This window comes from Prorops nasuta, unplaced genomic scaffold, assembly GCF_024137725.1.
Source record: "Prorops nasuta isolate Cenicafe-Biocafe unplaced genomic scaffold, Cenicafe_Pnas_1.2 PNAS00027, whole genome shotgun sequence".
Taxonomy (NCBI): domain Eukaryota; kingdom Metazoa; phylum Arthropoda; class Insecta; order Hymenoptera; family Bethylidae; genus Prorops; species Prorops nasuta.
The window spans coordinates 3,022,911-3,044,941 of record NW_027116824.1 but is presented as its reverse complement, the minus strand read 5'-3'; the positions used below and the strand labels follow the sequence as shown (position 1 = coordinate 3,044,941).

At 38.5% G+C, this 22,031-nt stretch overlaps 1 protein-coding gene across 4 annotated transcripts in view; it reads left to right on the top strand.

Annotated features, from left to right (window-relative positions):
* The window catches only part of LOC136782503 (glutamate receptor ionotropic, kainate 2-like), a 72,576-nt gene that overhangs the window by 44,806 nt on the left and 5,739 nt on the right, over positions 1-22,031 (top strand). Inside the window, exons 8-19 of one of the 4 annotated variants that reach the window (XM_066741967.1) lie at positions 4,343-4,495; positions 12,255-12,356; positions 12,478-12,579; positions 15,157-15,360; positions 17,437-17,541; positions 19,373-19,633; positions 19,734-19,931; positions 20,525-20,750; positions 20,841-21,005; positions 21,108-21,208; positions 21,460-21,526; positions 21,700-21,821. In XM_066741967.1, the coding sequence (XP_066598064.1) occupies positions 4,343-4,495; positions 12,255-12,356; positions 12,478-12,579; positions 15,157-15,360; positions 17,437-17,541; positions 19,373-19,633; positions 19,734-19,931; positions 20,525-20,750; positions 20,841-21,005; positions 21,108-21,208; positions 21,460-21,480 (1,638 nt within the window). In that variant the 3' untranslated portion in view covers positions 21,481-21,526; positions 21,700-21,821. Of the gene's footprint in view, positions 1-4,342; positions 4,496-12,254; positions 12,357-12,477; positions 12,580-15,156; positions 15,361-17,436; positions 17,542-19,372; positions 19,634-19,733; positions 19,932-20,524; positions 20,751-20,840; positions 21,006-21,107; positions 21,209-21,459; positions 21,527-21,699; positions 21,988-22,031 lie in introns of those variants that run through there. The other 3 variants (XM_066741963.1, XM_066741964.1, XM_066741966.1) reach the window with 3 other exon arrangements.

Here is a 22,031-nt window from a genome sequence, read left to right as displayed (position 1 = left end):
TTTCCATGCAGATTTGAGGTTTTATCGCAAGTCTCCTCGAACATTTTTAGCTTTATCCATCAATAATATAGGTAGGTCAAAGCAATAACATTTACATTGTCACAATAATACTATAATATATCAAACCTTCTGTCTTTTAACAATAGTTCGATAATGCAAATTAGAAAGCATTATCTCAAATGAACCCTTGGCACTTGATGTCATCCGTTAATATTATCGTTTTCTCATCTTCTACTTCCACTTTGGAGCCACTGCAGAATTTACATTCGGAGAGAGATTCGCAAAGTATTTCCATACTGTAGCAGAAAAGACTGCGAAAGTAAAAAATAATACCTGAAGATACAATATAAAACAGATAGAGGAAAAAGAGAAGTTAAAGTATATAGGGATGAATATACACATTAAAAATACTAAAATTACAAAATAAAAATCTAGCGCAGAGATTATAAAATCTTTATTTTTAATTTCATGTTCATGCATGGTAATCCTTTGTTTGGAAGAACATAAATTATAATTTATAATTAGTTTTTAGATGGTAAAAATTTAAGAGAAAAAATTAAAGTAGAAAAATTATCTGAAAAATTAGTTTATTTTTTTCGGAAGTTAATTAGTAACCTACATCGTCCGCATTGTGTACTCTCTTAGGCAGAATGATTATTTGCATTTAAAAATAGAATTAAAAAATGAGTAAGGTATGCAATTATATTTTGACAACCTTCGCTACTAATTGATCTGGTAACGAGCAAGGTAGTTTACATGTGCCTATGTATATAATGCCTTTCGGATTTTGCTTCAATTAATCTCACGATTGACTGGTACGAACATGGCAGTATCACTTCATGCACAAGAAATTGCTGTGTACATTGTCAATCGAGCGAAGGTTTTCGAGGCAAAATTATCCGAAACAAGGTCCGTTTTAGAGAAGTTGGAAACTAAATCACCGTTATTCAACTATGCTTGCTACGTCTATCAACCCATTGCGCGCTCCTTTTTTTCCATTCTTCCTCTTCCACCATCCTCTCGCTTATATATGTTTGCTTGCAAACTATACTCTCCCATTTCACTTCTGCTCTCACGGATTAACCTTTTCGACATAACCTAAACGATCCGAGTTAGCTGAGTCAAGCTACAGAAAAAGCTCTGTCACAATCAACGCCAGCACAGCAGCCGGGAGCTAGGAAAAAGAATCAGAGTGTAAAAGAAGAAAAGTCGCATGGGAAGGGAGAAAGGAGCAGAAGAAGAAAAGAGAATGTGAGAGAATTAAATGAGAAAGAAAGAAAGAGAGTAAGAAAAATATAAAAGAAAGGAAAAATGGCTCCGGGACAAGAGCGTTTGTGGCTGGCCTTCCGTTGAGATAAGTAGCGAACAGCGTTGTTGGCTCGGTTGAAGGCAAAACTTTTCCTTCGTACATGTTAGCAGGGACAACCTGAAAGTTTATAGTAATGCAGAGGGAATTATTTTCGGTGCGAGAGTATTAACGCATAGAGTCGCCTTTAGAAGATTAAAAATAGTGAAAACATTGCAATATATATATATATATATTAGGCACGAATAAAGCAAACCTTCTTGCACCGGTTAGCCAAGCTCTATGCTGATTGCATGAGAACTCCAAGCCACTAGGCACTAGGTAGTTAACGCAATTTCCTTCTCTCTCATGCTGAACATCGAGCGTGGAAAATCGGACCAGACATTTTCAACCCTGGCCAGTCGGATATTCAACGAAATTCATGATATTAAACTTAGGAACTATACAGTTTTATACTCTTCATTATTCGCTGCTCTGTGCAATCAACAGCTGAATTTGAATAATGACTGCATAGGTATATGCCATTTGACGAATTTGCAGTTAAAGTCTAGAGACTATATATCTAGCCTCCACTAATATTGTCAATGGGATATCGCTTGATTCCATATTACGAAAGTGTAGCATCCGATCGTGAGGTACAACTGTTTTATTTAGATACTTTCTTTAAAGTCCACGCTGAGCTTAAAGTCTAAATGATGAGCCACATTCTTGCTGACTGTGGCATAAATCATTGAATTCCCTGCGTAGTCGTTGATAACCTCAAGCAATAAATCATACTATCTTGCGCATGCAGGATTTTATTATCTTGTTTGCCGGAAATAGCTATACATATAGAGAGCACAATGTTGTAACGTTGGTATTCTTGATGGACTTGGATGAACCGCTGCGCAGAAAGAGGTCAGCATAAAAACACCTAATGATATCCTATGATATATTTTTATTTCGATTGTGCTTTGACTGGATGAAAATATGATAAGTTTAATTTGAGAGAGAGAAAGGACAAGTGGGGCCGCTCTAAGACTAAGCAGGGTTAAGAAATATTAAAAGGGAGGAGCAAAGATTGGAATGATGTATATGGAAATGTCAAGTGGAAGAAAAAAATGGATGTGTAATCTATGGCAAACGTGTACCGTAAATTCTTAGTCGCTAATCGAATCCCTTTTCTAGAGTACGAAATATTTCTGTCAGTGCAACTAAATTCCGTGAATGTATATAACTTATACTGTAACGAAGCATCGATGTATATTATTACTGAGATGATTAGCGAAGCACAAGGATTAACGCGCTCCGAATACAAGAGAGGTGTTCAAATTTCATTATAATCATGACTACTTTCGAGCCACTTCACCAGAATCACAGCTCCTTTCATCCGCTTTACAATTTAAGCCGGTATAGTATGAAGTAAATAAATTGTTGCATACACCACGTTATCTAAATTTAAATTAGTTTAGTTTGTAATATACTTTAGCTAAGAAAAAGATAAAAATATGGATTATTCATGCAATCGGTTTCAAATTCTCAGAAACAAGTTGCATGCTTTTAATTGCAATCACTTCCATTCTAGACTTTAAGAATTAAGTAGTCTGTACTGTGAGCTTTTTAGAGCTTTTTCACGATAAGAGGATTTTAGCTTGACGAAATGCAACAGTACCTCGATGAAAGATTTCCATTTCACTTTAAATGCTAATCATTGCGATCCAGATTGGCAGTAGAGTTGTCGAAATTCAAGAATTGGCAAAGTTAAAAGTTACACGTACAAAAGTAAAAGCTGATGAATTTCTACACGCTTGAAGCAGTGATTAACCTAGCACGGTCCGTGGGAAGATTAAGACACACACCCAATTCAGGATACCTTAAGCTTACTGGCCTGCGGCTTCAGGCGAGAGTTTAAACTAAACCGCCAATCCATTTAGGCAGCGACAGCAATTCACCAGTGGACTTCCAGAAGACTGAGGACGCTAACATTTCCACACTCGTATTAGCAGAATTGCTCACTTAATCATTCGTGTCCAAAGTTGTATGGAAATTTTACTTTTAATTTATAGCCCAGTTCAAAGTGATAAATATTGCACACACGTATAAATCTACGCCGAGCTAAATTCGGCTTTTCTTTTCGCTCCATTGGTCGATATCGTCCACGTTATAAGCTTCGTTAAGACGCTAAACTAACTAGCTTGAAATATGCATGCGTGAACATGGACCAACCAGTGCTGAAATTTTCTAATAGATCGGACTCGCGACCTAATTAAGGAAAAAAAAGGAAAAAGGAAAGAAACTCGATCCAATTAGCTCGGTACAATTGCCATGTACTCTCATGGTGCAGTAATTATTTTAAATTCCATTTAAGTTGGCAAGAGATTTCTGATAATGCCTCAGTTTCGTCTTGTGTGTTTTGATCAGGAAACCGAAACCATTCGCTTTATACACGATTATAGCTCAATGCCCCAACTCTGCTAACAAAAAGAGAGTTCTTGTAAATTTCCAGAAGCTTTCATCGTAATTTAAGGTCCTTTAATCACGTTGTACCGTAATTGCCATGCATTCAATGAACTGTAGGTACATGTTCTCATTATATACGTATAGTAATCCTGTTAACAAAGATTAATCCTTAAATTAATCAAATCAATGCCTGAAGAAGATGTTGAAGGAAATTTTCGTTAGAACTTCGTACGCCATGCAGGATCGGCAAAATTGTCAGGTTTGCAAATATTGATGCATCTGTGTCAGGTTCAAGCGTGAGAACATTGGCAGCAAAATGCTTCCGGCAGTTCGACAACAATATTTCGCTGGTTCGTAACCAACCATTGACCATACAGCCCACTGAACAATATTAATTGGAAATTGACATCGATTTGTCATAATAACGCTGAAATGTTAAGTGTTATTAAACGTTAACGGGCCATGAATAATTGTATTATTTGTGCTACAAATAATAATCAATTGTTCCCGTGACACTTATTATTATTAGAGTAACAAGATTTATAATTATTACGGTCAACTATTAATATAATCAAGTCAATGTCTTTTCTTATGCAGGCTGAGCCAGCTTTAATGTACGACAGTGTGCAGGTGTTTGCAATGGGTTTAAGGACCCTTGAAAGATCCCACGCTTTAAGGCCAGCTAACATATCCTGCGAACTCGAACATCCTTGGGATGGAGGACTCTCCCTTATAAACTACATAAACTCTGTGAGTATACTGAATCTGATTATTACAGTAAAGATATTTCCATCTTCATTGACTACCATGAAGTTATTCAACGCTATAAATTGATTATACAGATGTTTCAAGAAAGAAATATACCTTTCGCATGCTTTCTATATACCGCGCTCTCTTATAAACATTCCTCTTTGAAGGAAATAAGTGAGACACACACACACACACACACACAGATTGCCAATGGAATAGGAAACTAGTAAATTCTCTTCAATTGACCAATTTTAGTCTTCCTGTTGTTGCTGCTACTGCTGCTGCTGCTGCTCAAACACAATGCAAAGAATTTTATTAATTGTTTCTAATAAAATAAATAGCGCAATAATCTTGTATTAAGTAAGGTTTGACTATAGATTGAGAAATTAGCACCGAGCCAAGAACTCTTAATACGAGTATTAGAATAAGGCCACAGTTTTGTTCAGACGGCTTTTGCGGGAAGGAAGAAAAGCTTAACTTTGTTCGAGACAGTAAGCTATACATTACCGTAGAAGCGATCTGGCCGTCGGCCAGGCTCCAATATCCGGTGATATCCGGTATAACGGCCGGCTGAATGTTTAGCACGCCACTACGCGATTCACAAAGACCAGAAAACAACTTTACTAAAAGATCTCCCGAACATTCTCTCCGACGAAAGAAATCCAATGTCATCCAGTATAACTGCAAGTAACCGATAGCAGCTACGCGATCTCTATTGGTTTTCCATTTTATAGATTTTCACTTTTATTCCATAAACATAGATTCACACTTGACAAATTTATTATTTGAATTAAACTAAAGGTAAAGCATTAAGAAGCAAATCATTGGCAATTCAATGGTAGTGTCGTATATGGACTACTTATAAATTCTGCTGAATTTTCAAATGAATCAAAAGTTTCGGCAAACTTTCTTTCGGAAAATCGTAGGATTAATTTTAATCCGACGAGCTTGAGATTGCTTACATAAACTGTGATATCGTAATCTACTGCTTTTAGAAATTTAAAAACCTTTATGCATATGTAGATATTCATTCGTGTGGATGTCTATTGCATTCGAGTTTTTACGATATGCGCATATTTGTAAGTTTGCATGTTTACTTTTTATTTACACGAATATAAAAGAATGTGGGAGAAAAAAATGTGTACGAGAGACGTGTGCGTGTGTGAGCGCGTGACCGAGCTGCATGGATAAATTGTTTAATACCGTGATGAACAGTTTCAAACCTGTCAGAAGCAGAAACCACAAATCTTTCAGTGACGTCGCGCTTTCCGTTTTTAGCCGCTGCGTTGCATCCTTTTTGACTCCTCCCCCACGACACACACTCACATTGCTTGCAGTATTTTTGCTTGGAGACCTGTTCAATCAGATAACCAGAATCCCGGTCGGTAGTTCTTTCAAAAAAGTAGTTTGCCGTGGTCAAATTTATGCGCGCGCGCGTACCTATATTTATATATATATATGATATTTTTACTCGCGACAGCCGACAGCAGCTTCGAAACTTGACGAAGAGTGCGGTGAAAGCAGGATAGAAAAACCTTCGGGATATAGAAGAGCGAAATAAACACGACACGAGGGTCGGCACTCGGCGTAAGAAAAGAAAAGCTTGCGTTTCGAAAATTGTACGAATTATCGATTTAATTGACCAAAAAGTCGCAGTCTGCTCAATTCTCTGAAATTGCTGCAACGTTGAACTTGGACTACGTGACTTTCACGCTGCTTGTTAGGAAGCAAAAAAGTTATGCGCACCACTGCACAGACGCACAGTTCTACATAGATGCCAGAGCGTTTATATTTCCTCTGGCTCTCGCTCGGCTCGGGTGTACGGTTCGTACATATATGCACATACGTACGTGGCTGTGGGAGTAGGAGAGAAGGAGTCGGGGTGGGACTAGAGAGGGTAGGGAATAAGAGCTGGAAAGGGAAGGAAGAAAGGAAGAAGCGGATAGGAGAATTACAGAAATATAATATAAATTGCTCTCGTCCCAGTAGTCCTGCTGGCGAGGAAAATCATAATTATGGTAATATGGTGTCCGCTAATGTGCTCATGCATATGCATTTCCATATATCTGAAACGTTCGAGTTGCAATTGCGACGCCTCCTGTTTCACGTATACATATAGGATACATGTACTGTACATGTATGATATACATACAGAGAGTCTCCCAGCTATTAAAACACTACATCGCTACCTCCTACTAATTCTTTCCTCCTATACGGAGCTTCTAGATCCTTAGCGTATACAACACGCGGGAATAAATTCTGAATAAACGTGTAAAAGAGGAAACTTAAAATGTTATATATATATATGACATTAGGAGATGCAAATTATTCGAGGGATTGTCAAAAAGCAGAAATGCATAAGATGTCGAAGCTATAGCTGCATCGATTGTGGGACGTTAGAGGGTTGAATCGCTTACATGGACAAGCATTAATTTAATAACTCCGCTGACTTAGCTGTTCCAATATCGACAGGACTTTAATCGAATAGGAATATTTGCAGTCCGGCTGCACCGGCTTTGGAATTTCAGCGTATATGCCACGCGTCACTGCATGCCGGAAGTTAGATTACGATGTAGATATAGCCCCTTATGCCTGAGGTGACAGCGCCAACTTAAATTAGCATCATTCGATGCGTGCCTTTGCAAGATCTCGCCAAGATGCACCATAAATGGATATTCTCATCCGTCATCCTGCTCCCATCATAATAATTCCGATCAACCAAATCTATTTCAACAATTTAATAATTCTGCTTGATATATCCCTAATGCACGCAAGAATTACCTCTTTTCTACCTATAGGTCGGGCAAAACGCCGAGCTAACAGAAATTCTTTCGCATGTTTCCGCCCCCAATCGTCGTGTGTATAGTATAGGTATGTACATTATGTATATTTCAGCCTCATCTTTATAAATATTTCCTATAATTGCCAGCTGATATAGCTTTCTGCAGAAATACGCCATCCGAAGCATTCCACAAACATCGTTCTCATTTACAACGCGATGCATTCTGGTGATTTTTTGCTGAAAATATAATTTCATATAGAGGGTAATATAAGAATACACCTTTTTCATTGATATTTTCCTCGAATTCCAAAGCGCTGCAGATAAAGCGAAAACGTAATTTCATTATTTTGCACCTCGCATAGCGCTTCTCGTGCCGTAATTCTGTTATCGAGAAATACCATAGGTACCGGAGGAATCCAAGACCGACGGACCATCCCTCGATGCTTTTTAACCGCAGCTGCTTTTGGCAAATTTCACATGGTTACCTTCACATACTTATTTTACCTAAAATATCTATTTCGATATACGAAATGTAATTGGGTATATATGTTTTCGTATTCTTGCAACTATAGTAAAAAAGCAATTATTTTTTTATTAATATTCCATTGTGGAAAGTAAAGTGGCGTTTTACGTTTCGTAGAATCACTTCTGCCTTGTGTGTTTTTTTAATCTGCTTTGTTTTTCACTTTATCACACTTTTCCAGTTTTACTACAAATTCCCTGACGAAACACGAGCAGGCATTTGAAACATTTTTTTCAGCTGCATGGTTATATGCGCTCTATTCGGAAACTCAAAACCAGACAGGTACGCTCGCAATTGGATCAGAGCGTGTTCTGCACTATATTGTAAATTCCTTTAGCTCTATTTTTTTCCATTTTGGAACTAAAACTAAGCAAGAGAAACTTAACGTGCAACAAAGCTGTGCTTTCGCTTCTCCTAACGCCAATGAAGTTTTTAATGAATTTAACTGAACTTTATTCCAATCTACGATGAATGCTAAGTGTCGATTTTTCCTCTTTCACTTTACTCGAAGAATTCATGCATCTGCTCCTATATACAGAAGGTAAAGTAAGGTGAAAAAAGTCGATTGGAGGGATTTTAAAAATGTTTACCATTACTAATGGGACGTGAGAATTGGCAGTGTATAGACACGTTAATGTCCTATATTTCATTTAGCAGAACCTAGTATTTTCAGGCTATTTTATCGGTAGAAATCCAGCTTTCAATAGGGCCAAATATTCGGAGGTTTATAGGACAATGTTGATATACTATATTGAATTGCGCAATATGTAATGTGATTATGCGGCAGAAAGGGTCATGGGAATGCTCGTACGTTCTAATCGGGTGTCTTGGAATTGAATACGGTCGGTCATACACGGCACGTATCACTAATAGAACATTTGCTGTGCATGCGGCATCGAAGCTCTCTTCACTATCGCCACGTGACTATAAACATCATCTATGTACCTATATACACACGCTACCACTATCAATGATTTGACGAAAAGATGGACGATGAACATCAAACGAGTTTAAGTGTATTTCCATCTTAGTTATATCTTATACATCACATATCGATAGAAACTTGTCTAGTATAGAAGCGTTGGAAAATGTCGGGAATAGTTAGAAGACGAGAGGGTTAAAATCGCATATTGACAATTGAGTTGAGAAATCTCGTAACACGATGCTTAATTTCTGCTTTCCTATACACACACAAACGCTTTTTTCATCGATTGATTTTCATGTTGGCTCAGCTGGCATGTCGCCGAAACGAGCCCAGATTACCGGCATATAACAAAGTTAGTTACTGGTCCTTAATGGGCATTTCGACATACTGCTAAATCCTCGTGCGATATTACGCTGGCCATCTAGTTGCTTAATTGAACCGAACGAGAAGTGATTGCCTCAGAAAGCGTAATACGCCCCTTAGACCACTTCGGAGGTCTAGCCAATTCTACTAATTAAGTACTTCCAGATGTAAACCATCCTACTCCCTTTTACCAGGAAACACCTTATACGTACTGACATTGCACTACCCTCGGCCTATCTACTGCTCTATTACAGCTTTATGCGAAATACGAAAACTATATCATGAATATTTGCTCCTTCTGTCGATTAATTACATTTTTCTTTAGCCTCTATATCATAGCATTGCTTCATCCACTTCTGAATGATTTTTCTTCTTGTTATATAGTTTTAAGTCACGCAGAAAAATGGTAGGAAAAGATAAAGAGAAGAGAAGAGAGAAATAACTGGTCTTACCAGGCGGAAAAAATGCTCTCATAATTTTTTGGATACAGTCTGTCCACCACTGTCAGAGATAAAAGAAAAAAGAACGAGTTGAGTCACGTAACACGAGTTCCTAGCAAGATCCGTGAAAGTCCCTTTTTAAGGGAATCTTTCATATTCCAAAAGCGTGCAAAGTATACATATACGAGCCAAGTAAATGCTTTCCCCCTAGGAGGAGAGAGGAACTGGTCCGGCGCGAAGATTGCCAGCCTGAAGAAGCTTGCGAGCTTCGCGCGAATCCTCCTCTTCTTCGTCCAGAGCAGGATTAACCGCCTGGGGTAAAGCCTCCTGACAACAACAATTTACTATTAAACGCCAACCAACAGGATCTTTAATGTAAACGACCCACCAATCATATTATTATTTCCTTCACCATCAGGCTTACTTGATTAAATCGGAACAAATGCATATAGGTATATTTACGTTAAAACTTTTTATTAAAGAAAGTCTACCACAGCGCCAGATTAAATTCTATTGAAATGTTAAATCTGGAATTGCCAAACAGCTTCAGCACGTTTGGAAATAATCTCAATAAGAAAGTATCCATATACCTGCATATACGAGTACCACTACGGTATAGTGGCGAATTGGAGCCCAGAAAAAATATACTGCTTTACACGAGAGTAGCTTAAAAGAGCCGTTCCGTTCTGTTTATATCGCTAGTAAATAACATTATCCGTATAAACGAACGTGCGTCCTCTTCGGCAATCAGTTATACTTACAAGTTAATAGTGGGAAAGGTAAAACTGTTTCTGGAGAATTTCATAAATAACTATGTATGTATATATATATATATATATATAATATAAAAACATAAAAAAATTTGCTTCACGCAAGATAATTGGAGAAGTAGTTATACATTTATTCTCGAGATTATAGTAAGACGAGAGCGTGTCAATGAAGCCATGTAGCACTATATACTGGCGTTTACTGGCACCCAAGTCTTTATTTCTTCGCGGTGAGAATCCCAAGAAAATCATTCCTGATCGTGATGTGCTGTCTCTCGTAAAAACTTTTACTACAAGTATTGCTAGGAAAAGCCATCTACGGGAACCAACAATTTCATTTTTATTTGCCGTGTAGCCAATTTTTCTGCTGAAAAATCATATGACATATTTTGCTTTTGCTATATATCCTTGATCAAAATTAAGAGTTATATCCAAGTTTGAAAACCAACTAGAGTTTCCGAAGAATGCTTACATATATATGTATAGATATACACTTCTTTATCTGTCCTGTGTTATAAAAAAAAATATTGCTGTATATATACGTATAGTTTTTCGTATATTCTAGTGTATTATTAATTTGCGACTATGAAATTCATTGAACAATTTAAGATGGGTTTGCGAACTAGCAAGTAGGTAGAAAATGGCTGCCAGCTGCTCGTTAAATATCATGTTGGACTCGCTTTATGAGCCACCATCAAAGCAAGCTCGTAACTTTTTACACGGACATCCCTCCTTTATCGTTATTTGCCATAAGTTTTTACCGTTACAATCCGGAGAATACAAAAGACTAATTTGTGATTTGTATGGGTCAAAGAAGCCGATTATTCGGTTCGTACAAAGCTTTCTTTGTGATATTAAGGGAGTGATTGGTGGAACGAAGTTGAGTAAAATAGAAGAGTGGTAGATCGAAGCTCCGAAGAAAGTGGATGGCGTTGAGAGGCGGGTATACGCGAGAAATTTTGCGAGAGATTGATGGAAGCTAGGTAACTCTATCGGCGCAGTTTGGGAATAATAAGACGCAGCATACTTTGAACAAGCTCAAAAATTTTTCTAACGATCCCTGAATCCCAATAGCGCATTTGCATGTTGAGCCCGCCCGGTGGCGGCGGCGGCAGCGGCAGCAGCGACGACGACGCAGCGTCCCAGGAAAAGTGGAGGAAGATTAAAAAGTCCCGGCCAGCCAGCCAGCCATACAGCCAGCGGCGGCAACGACGGCAGCGGCGATGCAGCCTGTTCGACTTATTTCATCAATTTATGCGTTTCACGATCCTTGCCTGCCGAGATACGCATACCCATCTTCCCGTATCTTTTTTTTATAGGTTATCTAGCGGCAACGCGTTCTTTCTAGCTCCTTTCATAATTTTCCTTGATCAAAGTCCCCTATTTCACCGGGAATATACTGTAAGGAACGAATTCTATTACGCGTCCCTGGCACATCCTCTCTCTCTCTCTCTCTCTCTCTCTCTCTCTCTGACGATGCAAATAGTACGTTTGGCCAATCGGTTATCAGCCGGGCCGGTATTATTCATACCCTTCTCGATCGTTATATTACGCAACTTTTTAGCGGATTCGCGTGGCTATAATACAAATCGAAATGGCGAGAGAACATGACTGAACGCAAGACGGGCATAAACATAGCGTTATTCCCAGGGGAAAGTTGGGAAGGAGCATCAAGGACTTCCAAAAGGATCAAGCTAATGTGCGGTAACGTCTTTTTAAGTGGGAAAATTTTTATAGCGAAATCCTTGAGGTAGCGAGCAGAGCGGGGTCGTTAAATCACCGCGAGATAAACCACGAGGCCCAGCTAGACTTTGCTTCTGCTTTCCAAATGCGTCTCGAGGCTTTATCCCACCGCGAATCAAATGTTCCGCTTAAAGCTCGCGCTTACAAAGGCCCATCAAACCTTCCCTAGATTGCAGCAAGCTTCGACTTTGTACTGACGTAACGAATGTCTTGCAGGTCGAGATGAAAGGAATATCCGGCCCGATAGAATTCAAAGAAGGGCGCAGGATTCAATTTAAATTGGATCTGCTGAAGCTCAAGCAGCACTCTCTTGTTAAGGTACGTAATAACGTGACCCGTTCCTTATTAATAAAAACCAAAATTAATCTCTCCACGAAATTGATATTAAATGTCGTTTCGAAGATACAACCTTTGCTCATCCTACTATTTTATGAATCAGGTGGGAGAATGGCGGCCGGATGCTGGAGTCAACATCACGGATACCACGGCTTTCTTCGAGCCGAGCGTCACCAATGTCACACTAGTCGTAATAACGATTTTGGTCAGTGCCAAATCTAATTATATTTTTATCTATTTATTATTCTCCTTTGCGTTTGCCTCTTATTACAAACAACCGGAATTTTTCTATCATCGCGGAAAGCCGCAATATAATTGCCGAAATTACAAAACTATCGACGAAAGTTATGGAAATGAAAATTCTGAAGAATGATCTTGGACTTTTGGAAGGTCTCGTAGTTTATGCTCCATGGAGCATCGTTGAATGGACACGCTCTCCGCGCTCAGTGGATGCAAAAATTCGGGCATCGTAAAATTTCCACCACTTAGTTTTCCTATATATATATATATATATATATATATATATATATATATATATATATATATATATATATATATAGAGGGAGAGAGAGAGAGAGAGAGAAAGATAGAAAAGTTCTCGGCTGTCATTTAGCAGTAGTGGATGAAAAGTTTCAGCGCCAGACGCTCGTCTGACGATCAAGAGCTGTTCATAAAGTCCACGGGAGTAATTTAACGAACATTCGTTCTCCCTCTATAAGCTCCTAATCATTATTAATGGATTTTTTCCCTCCTACTTTTCTCTACCCGATACGGAAGAGTGCATTCAAAACGTATTAAAGTCAAAGCTTTATCGATTAGTAGAAAAATAACGTACCCTTAGCACACCGGAGTAGCTATAAATTTGCAAATTGCACCTTTGCTTTTCTCACGGACGACGACGAGAAATTCTGTTAACAGATGGGGAATTGAAAAAGGATCAGATGGATTGGCACGCTTCGATCGAGTGGCTGAAAGCTTTTCCAATATTTGATGGACACCTCGCGCGAGTATTCTCGAAAGCTTTTGTTTCACGCTCACCGTAAATGGGAAGAAGTGCAAATTGTTTCGCCGTTTACTTTCGTGTCTCGAATCAGAAATGTCAGTGTCGATAAATAGCACATCTCCAATACTCGGATAAATCACGGAGGTGACACGCTACGCGTGTTAATATCTCCGTACGCGTTAGCTATACGTAATAGGCCCATAAATCGGAGACGCGTGTTGCCACAACAATGACTGACGGCACTGACGCGTCAATTAATCATAATGCTACCTGCTCGTCAACCGAGCCTCCTAGTCTTTCATCGGCGCTTTTTTCCTTCTCCTCCCCCCCCCCCCTCTCTCAACGCTACAATATACATCTGGCAATTTCTCTGCGGTCCACATATCAATCCTGACCATTCACCATCCTTTAAACATTACGTTCGTGTCAGGTCAAAGTACCTGGCACCGATAATTAAATCGCACTTTTATACAATAAAAGTGAATCGCGAATTTAAAGTTAAGTTATGCAATGTTACGTTGGATTAGTTCCTTTTTAACCGCGGACAACGAAAGACGACTATTAATGGTAAATTTGACGGAAATTCCAACGATAATCGTCGTTGAGAGGTTGAAAGATCGTTTGGGAAAGTAGGGAAATTTCTGAAGGATTGAACGGTTGTTGTTGTATGAATAGTAGAAAGGGACGGTCGAGAAGAGCAGAAGGAGGGTAAATTCGTGAAAGAGAGTTTTTCAGGATATATAAGGCAGATAATTAGTGGGGCGCAGTGTCTCCAAGTTGCAGCTTAATTTATTTACGACTGATGGTAGCGGCGAGACGATTAATTCGCCCGAAATCCCAAAGCTGCAAACTCCGAACTGTCGACGCGGCCGTCCATGTGTTCACGTTGGCGCGCGCATCGTATCGCAGTATCGTTCACTGAATCCGCGTGTGTATTATAGCTATATATACGATACGGCTGGTCGAACAGGGCCACATCCTTGCACCTGAGTTTCCTGCGATCGTGTCGCGACTCAATCCCGCGGGAACGTTCTCCGTTCTCCCTTCTCCCTTCTCCGGTAATAGTCTATCGAACAGTATAATTCATTTAACATGTAATCAGTGACGCGGCTACATTCTTCTCGTATATGTATATATAGATTATCCACGTATGCTATGAGCAAGCGCGAATTCCCCTTTACACGCAATCCACCTAATTTTCCAATCGTATTCCGCCAAATATCGCAGCTGTTATTATTAGCAAATCAAAACATTTTCCATCTGGATATCTTTCCCGTCCATACACCTTTATTTTCTCTCTCCCCCACTTTGTTGGTTTAATCATTCGTTTGCCGGAAACAAAGCCTCTATTTGCCTTGCAATACGATATTTTACCTACATCGAGCCGAACGATATCGCACATTCCCTTTTTCTACTCTTTTTGTTCACTAACTTTATTTCCACTTGGCGAAAATGGCTTCAATTTCTTTTTTTTTTTTGCCAGGAAGAGAAGCAAGTTTCCGGTTTAAAAAGTACGTGCGTTCGGTAAAGGAATGATTAATTGATATTAGGAAAGTATATGGGGAAAGAGGAATGAGAGAAGGGTGTAGCGATGGAAGAAGCGTAGTATAAACAAGGGCTGGAAATTGTAGTATAGGTGGAAAGAAAAAGCTTAGTGTTGCAAAATAGCTTTGAAGAAAGCAGGAGAAATGGATGAAGGAGGTTGGGGGGAGTTGACGTGGTGGGATGAGGCTTTGTGAACAAGGCACGAGAGTAGTTACGTTTTTATGGTCCCCGTAGGAACAGCCATACGTAATGCTGAGGAGCAAAGGGAATTTCAGCGGGAACGCACGTTACGAAGGCTTCTGCATCGACCTGCTGAAGGAGATAGCGCAGATGGTGGGTTTCGCTTACAGGATCGACCTCGTACCGGACGGCAAGTACGGTGTTTACAATTATGAAACTGGCGAATGGAACGGCATAGTACGACAACTGATGGACAAGGTGAGTCCCCCAAGCTAGTACACCAGACACTTATTGTTAAAAAAATAAAGTACTCGGCGCGCAACGATCCTCCTGCTAAACTCTCCACCATAGTTCGCAGTACGTTATTCTAATAAACACAAAGACCCGTCGTATCCTAACTTATTGCGATGGTCAATTTTACCTTTCACTTGCGCAATTACCCCCTTCCCTGACAAACTCATCATCCACGAACGAACCATCGACGGTGCACTTCGATCCGTCCAATAATATCTCCTTTTTTATACCGTTCAATCGATTTATAGTATCTCGCAAATGTGCGAAAATGCACGTACATATATCACTGCGATGTGTACATGGATTTAACGTGTGAATTGTTATAAAGATGTATGCTCGTATGTATGTGGTTTTGAAAATAGAATTTAAAGCCACGTAGTCACTGAACAGGCCAATTCAAGTTCCAATAATGCACATCGTCGAGCAGTTCAACTATTATCTATCGTAATTTCTATTTTATAAACCATTTCCCATTCTGTTCCAGTAATATCCGTAATTTTTTTGTATCCTTTTTAGAGATTATCAATTATTATTCAATTTGCCAAATACTGGTCGAAAGGAAATAGTAAACTCTAACTATGATGCAATTTCAGTGATGTAAATTGATTTATTGTAAATTGACTTTGGAAAAGAGATTTTCCGGCTCATATATTTTTGACATTTTATTAAAGCACAAGTATTAAATATTTATAAGGGATTCGTGCAATTCTTGGCTACAAGCCAGAGCTTGTTACATCGGTCTTCTCGCATTTTATAGCAATGCAGTGACAAGACCAATGTAATAGAAATACTATTTCAAAAACGAAGCAGTATCGTAAAATAAAGATTTTATTGTACATTTGTTTGAAGGAAATATATATAGTTGTCGCAATTGTGTAGAACAATATGTTGAAGTTGTAAAATTACAATAATGAGAGACGCGAGTGAGTCTTTTCGCCATGTCAAGATGTAGCTAAGAGGCTGTTATTTACCGAGTACCATGATATTAATTGTGTTGGATGAACATTAATAATTCTTGAGCTTAATCTCGCTAGTAGATGAACCGTTTTAGTCGGAAGGCTTGTGTCGAGTGAAGGAGACCAGTGAAAAAATAAGCCCATCTTGGCGCGACATATTTCAGCTGCTTACTTAGGAACTTCAACTCTGTCAGCCAGAAGAATGGGCAACTAAATGTAGCTAAAGAAAGAAAATAGTAGCTATACCGATGTGTAGTAAGTAAATAGGAAATTTCGAGAAACAACTTACAGATGGAAAAACACTGACCTTCGATGTAGAAACAGCTTTAGGAACTACAGCGCATCTGAAAGCTTTGGCAAATCTTTCGACTTTTTTGTTTATTTCACTTTTTAATTATGCATAAAACAGTAATTATAACTAGCAAAACAATATTACAATGAAAAGCTTGGTTAATTATTCTGGAGCTTAATCAACGTATTATATATAATTATTTAAATGGTAAATATATCAAGCTATATATATATATATGTTGCAGGAAAATGCGCGAGGTAAATTTAGTATTCAAGGCTTACACTTAAATATAAAATTAACCAAATGTTTTCCATCTGAGATTAATTATAATTTTCTGTAGCGAAAACTCTAAAAATGATTGTTAACTCTACGCGTTTGTATTCGCACCAAACGCTTCGGAAATATAAATCTGTCCAGGCAAGCTGAAATAGCTCGACCAAGCACAAAGTGCCTTCTCCAGACGTTGAAAAAGCACTCTCTGGGCATCGAGTGTCTATGCACGCAAGAAAAACTATTCATCTCTTTTTACTGGCGTTACCAAACTATTTTTCAACGGACCCTCTTATACGATTGATCGATCCGCTTCTTTTTAATTTTATCCGTCGAATGAAATTAAAAAGAAATTAATTTTCTATATACGAATTTTATTAATACCAGACTAAATAAGCATAAAAAAATTCGCATGCGATGCAAAGCGTCACTTTAATATTTTACGTATATTCGAAATTATCATGATTTATGCAACGATGTAAAATGCAAAATTTCTGTTTAAAACCACTTTAACCTTTGCAGAAGGCTGATTTGGCAGTGGGCTCCATGACCATTAATTATGCACGCGAGAGCGTGATTGATTTCACGAAACCATTTATGAATCTCGGGATATCTATATTATTCAAGGTAAGGAAAAGTAAACGAGAGAAATTGGTAGAAGTAGATTGAAGAGAGCGGTAAGAATAATCTCTCCGTGTATAAATATATATATATATAGACGTGATAAGAACTGGCAGTAGAGTAAGTCAACGATGCGAGCGACTGAGGCTTATCGGAGTCATTACTGAATCGCCGGACAAATGGGCTTGCTTAAATAAACTCAGCTTTAATCTCAACTACTTGACAATTGGAAATGACATCCTGCTACCAAGAATTGTATTTTTATTCCATCCGCGACCATCGCTAATTCCTCTCGACTTTTCTACTTTTTTCCTCTTAAAGTGTTTAGCCATTCTTCGCTCTCTTTTCTCCCTCTCTCTCTCTCTCTCTCTCTCTCTCTCTTGTAACACCCGCCTGTTTCCAAAGAACTTTCTTTCCACCTGATAAGAACTTTCTCGGACTGTTAGATACTTTCCCAAGTAAAGCCTTTCTAAAAATATATATTATGCTACACTTAAATTTAAATAAAAGCTCACATTTTTTTCAATTTTGCTTATCCCTACTTGTCATTTAGTTATCTTGAGAATATAGAATTTTTCGTAAAGCGAATTAAGCCAAAAAATAATGTAACAAGATCGAAATTGGCGTATATCGCGCTAATCTGACAAATGCGTCTAAGCGAACGAGAATAATGAATCCTTTCAAAGGGAAGCCAGACGGTAAAATGCTATTAAATTTAATTTACGATAGCACGTAAAACAAAACCCATAGCCGATATAAATTTACTGGATTGATTTAACTACTCGTATCTAAACCTTGACGCATGACATTCGATTCGTTTAGATAGAGGTTCAAACGTTTCGGTTCGACCAGCCAATCTCGTAACGCGCGCCAGCTTCCAGTTTCATCTTTAATTTTCCGAGCTCTGACGCCGAAAAATCCAATTGAGCAGTAGCACAGCGATGAAATTTACGAGGATACACTCTATCCCCTTGTTGGTGCTCTTCCTCGTTTTGTAGACGTGCTCCCACGAGGTTACGCGAGTACTTGCGAATCCTTTGTTATTTTCGATTTGCTGCTCCGCTCCTCGTCCACCTTTCCCAGTTCAAGCCGAGGATAGTATAACGATATGCTGTGACATTTTCAATACTCCCCGACCAATCGTTTCATACCGAGACTATACATATATCTATAGATACAGGACCTGCACCAATTTTCTCACAAGGTTTATACTTATTGAATTTATAATGACGTAATAGGACTGTTACAATTACCGTACCGTACACCTCTATCAATTTTCTACATGGTATTCCTTTTATCGAGTCTGTCGCTCTAGCAGCTCCGGAGGCGTTTGGCCTTTACTTTGTATTAGTCCAATTAACGTAAAGCGATGAGCGAAGCCTCTAATCAATACTATAAGGTAACCACTTAATTGCAATTAATACAGATGCCGCCGTTGGTGTCGTTAGTTACTCAAAGCGTCCTTTGATTACTGTACTTTGATATTAATGCTTTTAAAAATCTATCGCGATTAATATCACAGCTGACAAAATAAGGTCTGAAATATTATCTGCTCGAATGTACTCGGGGAGAGAGCATTAATCAATGTCCAAGCCATACATTCAACCACACAAATGCCACTATAATAATAAACTATTATCGAACGAGGGAAGGATCGTTCCTTTTATAAATATAAGTGCATGTACTGTATATACGAAAAATATATGTTATATTGCTTCAAATATATTCATTTCATATATCGTGTAATATAATAAAAAATCATTTTTCTCAAGCTCTACCGTGCGATCACTGCAGCAGACATTTTTCATCATTGGATATAATTGTGATTACTGCTCAGGTACCTACGAGTCATCCCGCTCGCCTATTTTCCTTCATGAATCCATTGGCCATTGAGATTTGGCTCTACGTACTGGCTGCATATGTGCTTGTCTCCGTGGCCATGTTCGGAGTTGCGCGTCTCAGCCCCTATGAATGGAACGCCAATTCTTACCCATGTTCTACGGAAACAAACGTCGTTGAAAATCAATTCTCCTTATCCAACAGTTTTTGGTTCACTATTGGCACACTGATGCAACAAGGAAGTGACTTAAATCCTAAAGTAAGAGACGCCATCCTCTCTACATATATTTAGCTATATATTTTATTGTTATTGAAACTAACTCCAAAACAATAGTATAAAATCATCTTTTTCTCTTTAGGCTACCAGTACGCGAATTGTCGGAGGTATTTGGTGGTTTTTTACCTTAATCATTATCTCCTCCTACACGGCGAATCTTGCGGCATTTTTGACAGTCGAACGCATGATAACACCAATCGAGAATGCGGAAGACTTGGCTAGTCAAACTGACATCTCCTATGGCACGCTTGAAAGTGGCAGTACTATGACGTTCTTCAGGGTATGTATTTATTTAACAAACAAATCCACTCGGCTCGTACATTCCATTTATTTTCTCCCTCGTTATTTCAATCATTGCAACTAAAAGGAATTTTTAATTTCTACTTTTTTTTTTTTTTAATGTTTCTCTTAATTATTTTGATCACTAATTTTTGTAGAAATAATTACATTTTTAGGGAATTAAAACTCGCCTGCCAATCGTTTATAAATATTTGCCACTACGACTCGTTTACTTTTCGTTGAAATTTCTACCTTCTCTTTCGCAATAAGGAACAATAAGCAATTGAAGAAATGCTTGGGCAATTTCCCGTCATAGTTATCATGCTCGGTCTTTTCTACTGGTCTCGCGGTTCTATACTACTGAATCGGCATATACCTTTCATTTCAAAAGTTTTAATAATAACACACTGAAAAGTACATTCCATCTCTGTCGTTAAAAATTTAGAGCAAAGCTTTTTCGATAAATAAATTCTTTAACCCAGTGTAAATAAATGCTACAGTTGAAAATGACGTAAAAGGGAAATGGTATAAATTGAAAAATTGGTATTTATATTCCACAATTTTCAACGCATCTAATATTTATCCTTATCGTAGGACTCTATGATTGAGACTTATAAAAAAATGTGGAGATTTATGGAAAATAAAAAGCCTTCGGTATTCGTACCCACTTACGAAGAAGGTATACAAAGAGTACTGCAAGGGAACTATGCTTTTCTGATGGAATCCACCATGTTGGACTATATTGTGCAAAGAGACTGTAATCTCACACAAATCGGTGGACTTTTAGACAGCAAAGGTTATGGGATTGCAACTCCCATGGGTAATACATTTTAAAATAAAATATTAACGAAGCACTATGAAAGCTTGGAGATTCGAGATAAATGGCAGGATATATATTACTCTTTTGTAGGATCACCATGGAGAGACAAAATATCTTTAGCTATACTAGAATTGCAAGAGAAAGGTGAAATTCAGATGTTGTACGATAAGTGGTGGAAGAGTCCTAGCGATACATGTCTCAGAACGGAAAAAGGAAAGGAAAATAAGGCAAATGCTTTGGGCGTCGACAATATAGGTGAGAGGGCATACAATATTTTCATCAAGAAAAGAACTACTCATGAGAGTAACATCAATCGTACAATTAAATGAAACATTCTTTCACTCGATCTTCATACAGGAGGTGTATTTGTAGTTTTGCTATGCGGCCTTGCGTTTGCTGTTCTAATCGCCATTTTTGAATTTTGCTACAACTCCAGAAGAAATATACCTGCCGAACGGGTAAGCTCGTTCGAGAAGTATCTACACATACATAGAAACTATAACAATGATGAGAATAAAATCATACCATCAAAGCTGCCTACCTAATTTAAAAGCTTAATCACTAATTTAGCGCACTTTGAAAGAATGAGATAGAGTCATATTGTTAGAAACAACCCAACTTTCGCATGTGTGTGTGTGTTACAAATTACCGAAAGTGCATGAGGCTTCTTTTATTTTATGTTTCAATCTGTCACGGACTTTGGCCGCAGCATGAACTCATCGTCCATTGAAGCATGTCGGGTGCCAACTGCCAATAGCAGATAATCACTACCACAAGTAAAGATCCTAAGTAGATCTTTTATAGTTGGTTGCATACTTTATTCACCCAATTGCAATGACAACATCATTTTCTCCACTCATGAAATATAAATACAATCGAATAGAGTTAATTTATTGTTCGACACGATGCAATTTGAAGAATTAATTGAATTTGATGGTTGTTGATTCAGAGAAACCATCAAGTATCCACGCCGACGCGTTCCGGATCCGGATCCAGTTGCGGTTCACTGCAGGGTATATCACAGATCGTGCAACAGCAACAATTGCAACAGCAGCCATCGGTAAATCAGCAGCAAGAGTCTCTGTGTTCGGAAATGGCTCGAGAATTGTGCAGAGCACTGTGCTGCCATGCGTCTTCTCGACGGCGAAAAGCATGCGAAAAATGTTCGACGCACATGATTGGCTACACGTCGGACAATACCACTGCCACCCCTGTCAATGGAATCAGATCCCCCCAGGTCAGTTACCTTCATCTTTCCCTCACCCTTTCATCCCTCTTTTC